General features: G+C 36.9%; 1 protein-coding gene across 6 annotated transcripts in view; it reads right to left on the reverse strand.

Moving 5' to 3' along the window:
- Window positions 1-1,936: 1,936 nt before the first annotated feature.
- syk (spleen tyrosine kinase) overlaps window positions 1,937-14,130 on the reverse strand; it is a 63,328-nt gene continuing 51,134 nt past the window's right edge. For all 6 annotated transcript variants that reach the window (XM_032570420.1, XM_032570419.1, XM_032570422.1 and 3 more), the window contains 5 exons: window positions 11,839-12,048; window positions 8,776-8,965; window positions 4,478-4,618; window positions 2,976-3,088; window positions 1,937-2,816 (listed from right to left, as the gene is read on the reverse strand). In XM_032570420.1, the coding sequence (XP_032426311.1) occupies window positions 2,744-2,816; window positions 2,976-3,088; window positions 4,478-4,618; window positions 8,776-8,965; window positions 11,839-12,048 (727 nt within the window). In that variant the 3' untranslated portion in view covers window positions 1,937-2,743. The remainder of the gene's footprint in view (window positions 2,817-2,975; window positions 3,089-4,477; window positions 4,619-8,775; window positions 8,966-11,838; window positions 12,049-14,130) is intronic.

Raw genomic sequence — 14,130 nt, forward strand, 5'->3', positions numbered from 1 at the left:
TTCGTCCTACACCTTTTGTGAAGTCATTCCCAAGAGCCATAATAGACAAAAATTCAATGCATCACACGTGTTAAGATACAGCTGGCTGTGATTATACACCTGGCCAGTAGGTGGTTTCGTGTGCACATGAAGCCTCAAGAAATGAACCCTTTCTCGAACCAGTTGGCTCAAGTGGTTCAATGCCTCATGAGGCTTCATCTCACCATCACTAGTTTTAAGTAATCGCCGATCACGATCATTCAGGATTTTTTTTCAACCACATTTCTTCCTGGAAGACGATGGTTCCCCACCATCCTTCCAGTTTTTAATGATGCGTTGGACAGTTCTTAACCCAATTCTAGTAGTTTCTGCAATCTCCTTAGATGTTTTCTCTGCTTGATGCATGCCAATGATTTGACCCTTCTTAAACAGACTAACGTCTTTTCCACGACCACAGGATGTGTCTTTTGCCATGGTTGTTTAAGAAATGAGGAGTTACTCATTGCATCAGCTGGGGTTAAATAACTTGTTGCCAGCTGAAAGATAATTGCCTATGCAGTACTTATCCAATAGGAGGCTTGTATCTATTTGCTTAGTTAAATCCAGGTGGCGACTTTTATTTTGGCCAGGCAGTGTAAAATGACAGTTAACATTTTTATTGAAATGCCACTGAAACTAGGAACATTGAAATACATGATTCCACATGTATCATCAAAAATTTTTTATAATTTTACTATTGCTTATGATATTTATAAGAGTGTATTAATTTGGAAAAGTATTAGTATTAGGAACACGGCAATAAATCCATATTTTTTTAGATGTAGACCTGGCCATGTGAGAATACAGTATTTAGGTAATTTCTTGGTGAAATGTATGGATTTTATATTTATTTATTTAGCTCTATCCAGCATAATTATTTCATAATTTTCGTTGTTATGGTAAAAATGGTAGTTATCATTTTTTTTATTTACTAAATTGAACTATTTTAAATGCTCTTTTGTAACCACCTCCATCAAAATTTAGAATCAAAATTTTAAATAGATTGTACGTTGAGGCCTGGAAGATGTGTATTAGGTTTGGCGTTCTACATTTCTAGTTGTTTATTTGTATTATATGCATTTATTATTTTGGGAAGCTGCTTGTATGCAATATATACCTTTGAGTCCATGAAAATTTCTTGAAGGGGACAATAAAGTATATTCTGTTCATTTCTATTTTCTAATAACAAAGCATTTCCTCTCCACATAGAAATATATTCTTTCACACAAGAAAGAATATACAGCAGTCACAAGGTGTGTATTATTTACACGCCTTGTGTGAAAGAATATATTTCTATGTGTAGACATGACCATCTGAGAATATTTTGGTACTTTATTGATGAATTGTAGGTTTTTCATTAATTTGTTAATTTGTGTCATGCAATAAAATCAAAGTTAAATTTTGCTATTGAATTTATGGACATGATAAATCATTAAAGCTATTCAACATCTAGACCTGACCATCTGGATATCTTGTGATAAGGTTTTAATGAATCATACATTTTTAAAAATATTTAAAAAATTAATTTCAGCATTAGAACATATTAACATATTTTACTAAAAACAATATGTCCAACAGGTTGTCATGAAGTCATACATTTCTGTTGGGTAATTCACTGGTGGGACCAACTGGACTACCTTGCAGAAATACAAAATTATGGGTATTTCTGTCTGATTTTATATATATAGGAAAATTGGACACACTTCAAGTTGATCTTTTAGTACCTCCGGACATCTTAGAATATTTTCACAATATTTAATTTAATATTTTTTATCCTTTCTCCAGTTTAACTATCAGTAATTGAATTAGTATGAATATAGAAACCCTGACAAACAAAACGTAAAATAAAGCAAAGTTTCACTGTCATACTAAAACAATCCCACACTGTCATTAAGACATGTAATAAATATAAAACTAAAACTGTATTAGATTTTTATTTACATTTTAAGACTTTTCATAAGGAAGCACAGATAATTTAAAGTCTTAAGAAGCTGTTCTCAACAGTGATTTACAGAAGATTGCCAACGTCAGACAGAAAAATAAGTTCTAAATTATATATCACGAATCCATAATATTTTATGCTGTAAGAATTTCCAAATTTCTGACCTTTTGTCACAGAAAGAACTGTACTTTAAAAGCGACATTCACCTGTTCAGTATACATTCATGCAACGCCTGAAGTCTGCCCCAGTCTTAACCTATGTGGTTCTTTTCTCTGTCATCATCAAGAATGAATCAATCAGAGACAATTTTAGAATTTAGGATGTTTGTATCCTGGGTTATAATACTGACAGCTGATTGTGATGTACAACCTCTCACATTTTTAGATCCACACATTTACTAAAATACTAAATAAATTTCTGGCTTTAAATACACTGAGATGACGGTATCTGTACTTCATATCTACTCTACTTCACATGGCTTACAAATGACAAATCATCTTTTTCAAAACTTTTTATAGCCTAGTTCAAGGGTGGGCAATCCTGGTCCTGGTCAACTCCTAAGCGGAGACACTTAGGAGGTGACTGCACTAGGGTCCTGCCAGTGACCTCATTATTTGACTCAGTTGTGTTGAAGTAGAGACGCATCTAAAGGTTGCAGGACAATGTACCTTGACGCCTGGAGTTGCCCACCCCTGGCCCAGTAACGTCATACAAATAACATAGAAGATGTCATTGACATGTTGACATTGACTATGACATATTCTGTCACAAAGACATGTCACATCACTGTGCAATGTCATAGTAATATTCTCGTAGTCTTGGCTCAACGACAGCAAATCCAGGTCTTTCTTCCACCCTGGAAGAAAAGACAATAGCAGAAATTGAAGAAAACTGGTGGATAATTAATATATACTTTCTCCAAGAATCACAGTTATATGGTTAATTCTAATTCAGTTATAAGACACATACTTATAGAGATCTTGCTGCCAGGAATGTATTGCGATATGAGACTTACTTATATGTCCAACAAGTTGTCATGAGGTCATACATTTCTGTTGGGCAGTTCACTGGTGGCTCCATGCGTTTTCCACTCTCAAGCATCTGCATAACATCATTTCCCTTCATTCCCTGTGGAAGATGATTCAAATTAAAGATGACCATATACGAGTTGAAATGTTTTTAAACAGTGGTAAAAATTAAAACATAAAACATATACTCCTTCTGCAGTTTTGCTTATTAACTTTGCATTTTCTAAATAGCAACTTCAACAACAGATAAAAGAGAACAGACAAATTATTATATTGACTTTGACCAGTGGATTGCTCTAACAATGTCTTGCATGTGGTAGGATTGTGCAGCAGTCACCTTTGCCAAGCAATTGGCTGTATCTATGAAAGACCAGCAGAGCATATATATGTTTAGACAGCATTTATTTATAAATATACGTTTATGTTTTGTTTGCACCAAGAACATGTTTTCTGTCTTCACTTGATTGATTGGAAAATATGGATGTTGTGTTCTGAAGTTGATCTGACACTGATCAGTTGTTGCCCCCCTTTCCCCTAGAGCAGGGGTCTCAAACTCAATTTACCTGGGGGCCGCTGGAGATAGAGTCTGGGCCGCATTCACACACACGGTCTCCTCAGCCGAACCTTTCTGATTGCCTATTACCATATTTGGCCGTAGTCAGGCGCTGTAACAGCTGTAATTGTGTAGTGTCTCTTTAAGATACTCTAGTATTACTAATGATGTCAGAAGTATGTGCCACGGCTTCTCTGTAGAGAGCGTGGGAGAAACGTGCTAGACGGACATGTTAGCTCCCTAACTTTTTAGTAATGTTACGGGTTGTTTGGACGCTGCTCAATTTTCATGTCTGATAATATAGCAGCCGTTCAACTGGGCTTTGTAAGGTTGGTGAAGAGCGTATTTATTAAAGGACAACACTGTGGAATTCCCAGTACCAGTGTGGTTGTGAGTTTTTGACCGTCCTGACGAATCTGCCACCTCCTCTCCTCCCTTAAACACAACCCAAGCGTTACAGCGCCTAACCTTAATTACGTTACACTGATCAGCAACTTCCGGGTCTAGACTGGATGCTGAAGCACATGAAGCGGGAGAGGCCGCGGAAATTGCGTTTGTACCGCATGCAAATAATGACAAATAGAAAATGCAAATAGGCCCGGCCGATGTCCCGCCCCCGAGAGCAATATACTCCACCGTGATTGGTAAGTTCGTTCAGCTCCGCACACAACACTGAAAAGTGCCAATTATATTAAACTCGCGGGCCGCACTAACATTAAACTTTCATATTAAGGCGGGGGCCACAAACTATCGTCCCGAGGGCCGCAGTTGGCCCACGGGCCGTGAGTTTGAGACCCCTGCCCTAGAGTGTCCAAACATCTCAACCTGGTAACTCCTAGAAAAATGTTCTGAGGATTATAGCATTGCATCTCTAAATTATTGTGAACAAGCTGGATATGAGTAAGTGAGTTGATGTTATAATGTCTAGTTAGTTACCTTGTATGGTTTTTGGCCAAAGGAAAATGCTTCCCACATGAGTACACCAAAGCTCCAGACATCACTTTTGGAGGAAAATTTGAAGTAGTTTATACATTCAGGAGCATACCACTTCACTGGCCACTTCCCATGACCCTTGGCCTGAAAGACAAAACACACAAATTACTTGAGTTGTGTTCCACCCATGGACAAAGTTGTTGGTATGCCTCTGTTATATAATATAATATAAGTACATATTACTACTCTTTCTTGAGAACATTTTCTGGATTCTATCCAATACAAGAAACTTCAACTCAGAAAGAACAAGCATATTTTAACCCAAAATATATGGGCTACAGATATCTGGTTTTACACCAGCTGTGCTCTAATGTTGTCTTCTATCTGCTGAGCCTGTTGGGCCATTTGAAGATTAATGAGTCACAGTAAACACTATATGTTGTGACTGGAAGTGCATTAGGCTGTTCACATATTTAAAAGAAATCTTTATTGTCAAAATAGAAAGAACAAAGTTGGGGATGTTACTGATGACCACAGGCAAGCAGCACAGTCTTCTCAGGTAAGGAGGGATAATAACTTGCTGAGAAAAAGATATCTGTTCCAAGCATGTATCAGGACAATGTTTTCAAAATATTTCAGAATCACTCTCATTCATACTCCAAAATATTTTTTGTCTGTATAGCTACCATAAGCAGCACACTATTTCCCTTGCTGACAGTTCATGTATGTATGAGTGTATGTGCATGTATATGTTTTGTAAATGTAAATGTGGGTATATAAATGTGCGTTTGTTTTTAATACCTTGTGGGGGCCATTTTTCTGACACATACAATGTTGTGGGGACAAACTGCTTCTTGTGGGGACCGAAGCCTGGTCCCCAGAAGGGGAAACGCTCTTTTTGGGTCAGGGGTTAGATTTAGGACTAAGGTGTGAATTGAGTTTAGGTATGTCAAGGTTAGGGGTTAGAGGTTAGACTAAAGGGAAGGTTTAGGCTGTAGAAATGAAGGGAAGTCAATGGAAAGTCACCACACAGATAGCCACACAAACGTGTGTGTGGGTGTGCACTATTTGGATAGGTGTGCAAGTAGGTGTGTGTGTGTGTGTGTGTGTATATATATATATTTACATATATACATCTGTATTTTTGTATATAAATCGATATTTCTAGTTTAGCTTGTATGATTTCTCTACACTACTCTGTTTTATTTTGTTGTTTTTCCATTTCTGTTTCTCTTGTTCTTGTCCACTTTATGCCGTGACAGCTTAAATTTCTCACTTGGGAAAAATAAAGGATTATTTTATTATCTTATTTTTCAGACATCATTGTCTAAAAAAACACTTAAAGAGTTCAGAGATTAATAGTTTCTGCAATGTATGCGCTAAAGTTTATGCAAATCTCAGCATAACTACTCAGCATTTTGTAGTGACTTATGCACAACTGAATGTCCCTGTTTACATAATTATTGTTAATATTGTATTAGTAAACAACATAATTAATTCATTTTATATAAACATTCATCTATGTACTATTAAATAAAATGCCTGATTACTGCTCCACCCTCCCCAAATCCTTTCCAAGATAAGCCATAGCCCGTCCCAGCCAAATTCCTCTGGAGTTGGGTCTGCTAGTTATGATAAGGGAAAAGATATACACAGGAATGTGCAGAGACATCCTGGATGAAAACCAAAGCACATGTAAATGTCCTGCAGTGGCCAAGGCTCTGTCCAAACATGAATGTGATTGAACATCTCTGGAGAGATCTGAAAATGGCTGACAGATGTCTCCATCCTACATGTGTTAAACCCATCTTTAACTGTTTAACACACCCATCTCCAAATCTCATATTCGAAGATTTGTAACTGTAATAGCTGCTAAAGGTGGATCAACAAAGTATTGAGGAAAGGCTATGAACACTCATGTAAATGTTATTTTTATACATTTGCAAAAGACTCAAAAATTTAATGAGGTATTTGTATATAGAATTTGAGGGTTTCCCCCAGTGTATTACAAGCCTGGTGGCCTGCCATGCTTTACTAGCCTCCTGCCAGGCTAAGCGTTGCTTGTTTTTAGGAAAATAATAATTAAAATTTTTTTTTTTTAAATTTCGGATTTCAAGCGCCTCTGTTGCTCTGAGCGTTTCACTGGCGGAGCAGCTGGATGTCTAACCCTAACCCCTCAACTTGCTCCTGTGCCAACCACTCTCACCTGCAGCCAATGAAGCTCATCAGCCCTGGTTTTGTCCAACTCTTTACCTCCCAGTATTTTAGCCTCTCATTCACTTCCATCCATTCCTCATCAGATCCTCATGTTCATTTACCTCAGTCCTCTGTGCTTCCCTGTTTTCTCCTAGTGCCTCCTAGTTTGATGTTCTTTTGGAATTATTTTTGTTGCTACCTTGGATTTTTAAAAATTTTTTTGTAAGTGCCCATCATCATCATTTCTACCATACTACATTAAATCATCAAAAAAACTCAGCTGCCGCCTTCTCCTCTGCATTTGGGTCCACCTCTCCACTACCAACATCATGACATGGTGGCGCCGAGATCTGAAGAACTCATTCCTTAAAACTTGAACAAAACACTTTCTGTGGCTCTTATTTAAAAACTCAGCAGACACGAAATGGAAGAGCTACTAAAGCAGGGGTCTCAAACTCCAGTCCTCAAGGGCCACTGTCCTGCAGTTTTTAGATGTGCCACAGGTACAAAACACTGGCATGAAATGGCTTAATTACCTCCTCCTTGTGTAGATCAGGTCTCCAGAGCCTTAATGACCTAATTATTCTATTTAGGTGGTGCAGCAGAGGCACATCTAAAAGTTGCAGGACAGTGGCCCTTGAGGACTGGAGTTTGAGATCTCTGTACTAAAGCCACATTGGCAGCATTGAATTCAGTCTCCCATTTGTTGCGCATCTCTGTGCAGTGCAGCAGATTGCAGGGCATGCAGGGCCTTGGACGGGCCCTACATGATGAGGCCTCGAGCAGAATTTGACTTAGGGAGCCCTTTTGCTGCTAAAACTATGGAGTGAAGATTCAAAGCACTCCATGTGTGTGTAAATACACACACACAGATACTTTTACACATGCACAGATATTATGAGACTATTTTCATTCCATTTAAAACCACCAGCACCTCTAACAGCTTCTGTGTTTTAGTGAAATCTAGGACAGGGGGAGTAGTTTAATTGGCCAACCTAAAAAGCAATAAGTTATAATAGCAGTTTATTAATTTGTATTTGTGAACAAACAGATCTCAAACTCAAAGATTAAACTAATAGAATCAGATTGTAGCTATGGAAACAAACAATCTAACTATGAAGATTGTTCTTTAAACTTTTACAAAGTAAACTTGCCAGCTTCTTAAAATCTTACATATAAATGTTAAACAATTTAAAATCTTTTAATTTATGTATGCTGAAACCATTGATTCAAATTTAACAACAAATGTTACAATTATGTATCTGTGGTCTGTGTTAAAATATTAGCATTTATGGCCCCTGAAGCCCTGGGGGGCCTGATGGAGAGGCTGACTCAATTTGGATTAAACAGAAGTGCAAATAATTCATATTCATTTTAATTGTATTTTTTGATTAGTTGTTTTTAAGACTAGTTGTTGGTTTAAATATTGTTTCATTGACGCTGTCTTCCCGTTACATATAATTACTCAGTAATATTTGTACATTTCTTGTCTACTTAATATCTTTTAATACAAAAACATAGTGGACCGCTGGTGGACTGAATCGGCGCTCTGACCACCGGGCTTAGCAAGTTTTCTGGGGGAAACCCTGAATTTTGAGCAAAGTGTTTAGTTTAACAAAATTTTGAATTAAAAAAAATGTGGAAAAAGTGAAATGCTGTGAATGCTGTATTTAGTTGCTTGTTTGGAATATCTTCCATTTTGCTTTCTTTTATTTCTACATCTGAGGGAATCCATATAAGAGTAACTCTTAGTCCCATCATTTAAAATCTGTACATTGAATTTCGTTAGAAATTGAACATTGATTGTTGAATTTCTAAAAAAGGGTGACCTTAGCTTTCTGACTGATATTCTGCAGGAGAGTTGGGTGGTGAACAAGGTGGGTGATTATAAACAAGGCTCAGCTACGAGGGAAAGGAAGTAACTGAAGTAGAACTACGGAAATGGGAGGAATGGCCTTCAAAATACAGTATATAGGGAATGTTGGAAACAAAGCAGTTCTAAATACACACACACACACACACGCACCCACGCACACACACCCACACACACAAAGAAAAAGAGATGCATCCAAAAACCCAAACACCCTAGAATCTTGACATATTACCTTGTAGTAGTTTTGCTCTTCTGCAACAGCTTTTGAGAGTCCAAAATCACTGATTTTTGCATAGTGCTGTGTGACCAGCAGTACATTCCTGGCAGCAAGATCTCTATGAACGAAGTTATGCTCTTCTAGGTATTTCATCCCCATAGACACCTGATGAACCAGCTCTGTGATGTTCTTTACTGATGTGTTTCTGTGGAAAATCATTATTTATCCAGAGTTTAATAGGAAATAAATCTCAAATCATGGGAGTGACGTTAAAAAAAAAAATTTTTTTTAATTTGAAGCTATCCAAAATTTAAAAAGGCAGCATGAGGGAAAAAAATAAAAAATACAGCACAGTTAGATTTAAAGATAAAAGGGAAATTTAAGGAGAAAAATGTTACTGAATGTTAATTTAGGGTTAAAAAAAAGCTTCAGGTAAAATCAGAAACTGATTTGAACCAGCCAGACAATTTGAGAATATAGTCGTATGACTCTTTAGCGGATGAGATTTATCCAGTATCTGTACTTCTATATTTACACCTAGAAGATGTATAGTCATGTATTAATTAATGCTGAGTATTCTGAAGCTGAAAGTTTCATCAGTTGTTGCTACAATAAAAACAGATTTACAATATTATGTAGGAATCTATAATATGGAACACAATAAAACTGAACTCTTGCAATTTTTAAAATGTCAAACTCTCAGTTATTGTTCATTTTCTGTGATTTGTTTTAACAATAGAATGAACACAAGGAATTGAATGTTCACCTTCTGAACATTTCCTAGAAAAAGTAAAACAAGCAAAAAGATTTGTTTAGATTTAGGTGTATTTATCCACATACAGCGAAAGTTTTCAGCCTCCTTGAACTTTTCAACCTTTTGTTGCTTTTCAGGCTTCCGACATAAAGATCTAAAATTTTTATTATTTTGTGAAGAATACAATCATGAGGTGGAACGAAATTTAATGGATATTTTAAACTCTTAACAAATAAAAAACTGCAAAGTGGGATGTACAATATTATTTGGCCCCCTTGCATTAATACTTTGTAGCGCCGCCTTTTGCTGCGATTACAGCTACAAGTCACTTGGTTTTGTCTCTATCAGTTTTGCACATTCTTGCCCAAACAGCTGGAGCTCAGTGAGGTTGGAGGGAGAGCGCTTGTGAACAGCAGTTTTCAGCTTTTTCCACAGATTCTCAATTGGATTCAGGTCTGAACTTTGACTTGGCCACTCTAACAAGTTTATACATTTATTTGTGAACCATTACATTCACAAATAATGGACATTGTAGATTTTGCTTTATGTATGGATCATTGTCTTGTTGGAAGATAAATCTCCATCTCAGTCTCAGGTCTTTTGCAGACTCCAGCAGGATTTCTTCCAGAATGGTTCTGTATTCAGCTCTATCCATCTTTCCATCAATTTTAACCAGCTTCCCTGTTGCTACTGAAGAAAAGCAGGCCTAAACCATGATGCTGCCACCACCATGTTTGACAGTGGGGATGGTGTGTTCAGGGTGATGAGCTGTGCTGCTTTTATGCCAAACGTATCGTTTTGGATTGTGGCCAAAAAGTTTGATTTTGGTTTCATCTGACCAGAGCTCCTTTTTCCATGTCTGCTGTATCTCCCAGGTGGCTTGTGTCAAACTTTAAATGAGACTTTTTATGGATATCTTTGAGAAATGGCTTTCTTCTTGCCACTCTTCAATAAAGGCCAAATTTGTGCAGTGTACCACCGATTGTTGTCCTATGGACAGACTCTCCCACCACAGCTGTAGATCTCTGTAGATCCAGAGTGATCATGGGCCTCTTGGCTGCATCTCTGATCTTTCTTGTCCTTGTTCCAGATGAAAGTGTAGAGGGACGGCCGGGTCTTGGTGGATTTGCAGTGGTCTGATACTCTTTCCATTTCAATTTGACCGCTTGCTCACTGCTCTTTGAGATGTTTAAATCTTGGGAAACCTTTTTTTTTTAATCCAAATCCTGCTTTAAACTTCTCCACAACAGTATCTCGGACCTGCCTGGTGTGTTCCTTGGTCTTCATGATACTCTGTGCAATTTAAACACAACCTGAGACGATCACAGAGCAGGTGCATTTATACAGGACTTGATTACACACAGGTGGATCCTATTTATCATCGTCAGTCATTTAGGACAACATTGGATCATTCAGAGGTCCTCACTGAACTTCTGGAGTGAGTTTGCTGCACTGAAAATAAAGGGGCCGAATAATATTGCACGCCCCACTTGGCAGTTTTTTATTTGTTAAAAAAGTTTAAAATATCCAATAAATTTCGTTCCACCTCACAATTGTATTCCCCTTGTTGTCGATTCTTCACAAAATAATAAAAAATTTAGATTTTTATGTTTGAAGCCTGAAAAGCAGCTAAAGGTTGAAAAGTTCAAGGAGGCTGAATACTTTTGCTAGGCACTGTATATATAGTATTGACCAGTTTTTTCCAACCCTGGTCCTCAAGGTACACTGACCTGCATGTTTTAGATGTTCCCCTGCTTCAACACACCCCATTCAGATGATTGTAATTCATCAAAACCCTGTTAATCAGCCATCAATTTTAATCATGTGTGCAGAAGCAGGGGAATGCCTAAAACCTGCAGGGCAGTGTGCCTTGAGGACCAGAGTCGAAAAACACCCTACATTATTTATTTATTTGACTTCTTGATCTGGGAACTGAGTTTGAATTTTGTACAACAACCAAGCAATTGTGAAATGCTATGACAGTAAAAATCCTTGAATCTTTTGGCAATTTTCAAGTGTTAGAAACAACATAGAGAACAATGCACCATGAGCTACACATGTTAATGTAAAAGTTCTAATTCAAATTCAAAAATACTTTATTAATCTCAAAAGGAAATTAAATGTTGTAACTCATCGATTTACATTCTTTAAATAGTTATTGAAGATGGTCAGAACTGTTTTACATTTTAAAGGTAATTGGTCTGGATTATTATATTTTGGGAATAGATATAAATAGTACAAAACCTCTAAACACAATTTTACTTACATAGAATAGAATAGAATAGAAATATCCCTTATTGTCCCACAATGGGGAAATGACATACTTGTTTTTCTGGAGGAACTTGTTCAGTGGTCCCAGTTCAGCCAGTTCCATGACAAGCATGAGGTTTTCTGCCTCACAGATACCGATCATCCGAACAATGTAAGGATTGTCCAGTTGCTGCATGACATTTGCCTCTCGCAACATTTCCTCACGCACCGATGGGTTGTTATCATCATTCTTCAGAATTTTAACAGCAACTGGTTTCTCTGTTCTAAAACACAGAAAGGTTAGCCTTAGAATGTTTTGTTTCACATCACCTAAAAGATAAGAGCAATATAATGATTTCAGACAACATGCAGCAAAAAATCCAATGTACAATATTTCAATGCAGTACATAATACAGTTCTGACACACAAACAATGTGAAGCTCTCTTCAATGAATGACAAGGTTGAATTCATATATACTGATCAATTTCATCAGCGGTACAGGAAATATTTCATTCAACAAAGACTTCCATGTTGAGTATCTTCACAGACAGAGATCTAGAGAAAAAAATTCATGAAAGCCTTTTTCCAGTGATTGTAATTAGCATAGTTAAAATATTTTTGGGGGTTTTTGTTCTGACATACAGATCATTAATACAACTCAGGATTGTTGATTATTTATTGATTTTAAATATAACGAAGCGTTCAGCTTCAATATACTATGTTGCAGGGAACACTAGAAGCCTAGATCACATTGGTCAACATTTATGGACCTAATCAGGACAACCACTCCTTTTTTAGGAATTTTTTTTTCCCATATTGGCCATGCCTGGAAAATATATAATTAGTGGTGACTATTGCCTTAATAACTACAGACCAATAGCTTTAGCTAGTGTGATATCTAAAGTGTTAGAAAAAATCTTGCGTGGTCATCTTAATCAGTTTATTACAAAGCCAAGTTGGGAACTGATTTCTGTATTTATGGCCTGAAAGAGGCAGCAAGAGCATATCTAAGAAAAAATTCATCTGTGTTCATTGGGTTTATTGACACCTCTAAGGCCTTTGATCGGGTCAGTCACTACACGTTATTTGATAAAATAAAACAGAGAGGTGTTCCAGATAATATATACATTTTAGTTTACTGGTATTCAAACCAGAAAATGCATATAAAATGGGGTAATAACATTTTTTGGTGCGAGTAACGGTGTGCGTCTTTCACCTGCCCTGTTTAACTTGTACATGGATGACCTGTCAAAAGAAATGAACCTCTGTAAAACTGGATGTATGATCGGTGATACTTTGGTCAATCACTTTATGTAAGCTGATGACCTGGCTGTCCTCTCACCCAGCAGTGATGGTTTTTAGCAGTTATTGAATATCTGTTCTGATTATGGGTTGATGTGCAATATAATACTAAGAAAACAATTGTGCTAGTGTGTAGGACTAAAGCAGACAAACAATTTTCTTTCCCTTATTTTTTTCTGTCAGGGCAAAAGTCAAATGTTTGTTCAAACACTAAATATCTGGGTAACTCCATCACAGACCAGCTCTGTGATGATGATGATGACATTTATCTGCAGTGTTTCATATTGTACACCCAGTAACTGAAATTTCCTCCCTCATATTCTGGGGAGGAAATTTCGTATGTGCACTGATAAGGTAAAAATAAGTTTGTTCAAAGCTTACTGTACATCATTGTATGCAGCTCCTTTGTGGTGTAAATGTAAAAAAGCTAGCATGGAGAAGCATAAGGTTGCTGATAATGACTCCCTGAGAATTCTGCTTAAGAAACCAGGTTCAGTGCAAGTGAGATGTTTTGTAATGAACATGTTAGAACATTTCAGGCACTCATGAGAAATTTGATATACAAGTTTATGTGTCATTTGTGCAGCTCATTGAACAGTCTTATTGTAATGTTTTCACATCCTTCTGTCAGTGCACTAAGATACCAGTCGGCTGTGTGGAAACATTGGCATGCAAGTCTTATATACGATTTATTTTTATTTTGTATGTGTTGTTGTGTATCATGTCTTTGTGGACCACGAGTCTGTTGAAATAAAGCTATTTTTATTATTATTATTATTATTATTACTATTATTATTATTATTACTATAACTGTGTGCTACTCCCCCCCCTACTCACCGTTCAACTGGCATTGACACTTCTCATCTTCATGCCAGAAAGGTCCTGATATATCTTTAATCACAGCTTGATCAATGTCCCCCTAGATGGTGCTTTCAAACTAAATGGTTTGGAAGACCCTAAATTTATTACATTTCTTGGTTATAACATTGACATATATTTTCAGACCAGTACAGATCAAACTAGTGCAAGTATAAGATAGGAAGCATCTTACACTTGCACTTAA

Source organism: Xiphophorus hellerii, chromosome 8, assembly GCF_003331165.1.
Source record: "Xiphophorus hellerii strain 12219 chromosome 8, Xiphophorus_hellerii-4.1, whole genome shotgun sequence".
NCBI classification, from domain to species: Eukaryota; Metazoa; Chordata; class Actinopteri; order Cyprinodontiformes; family Poeciliidae; genus Xiphophorus; species Xiphophorus hellerii.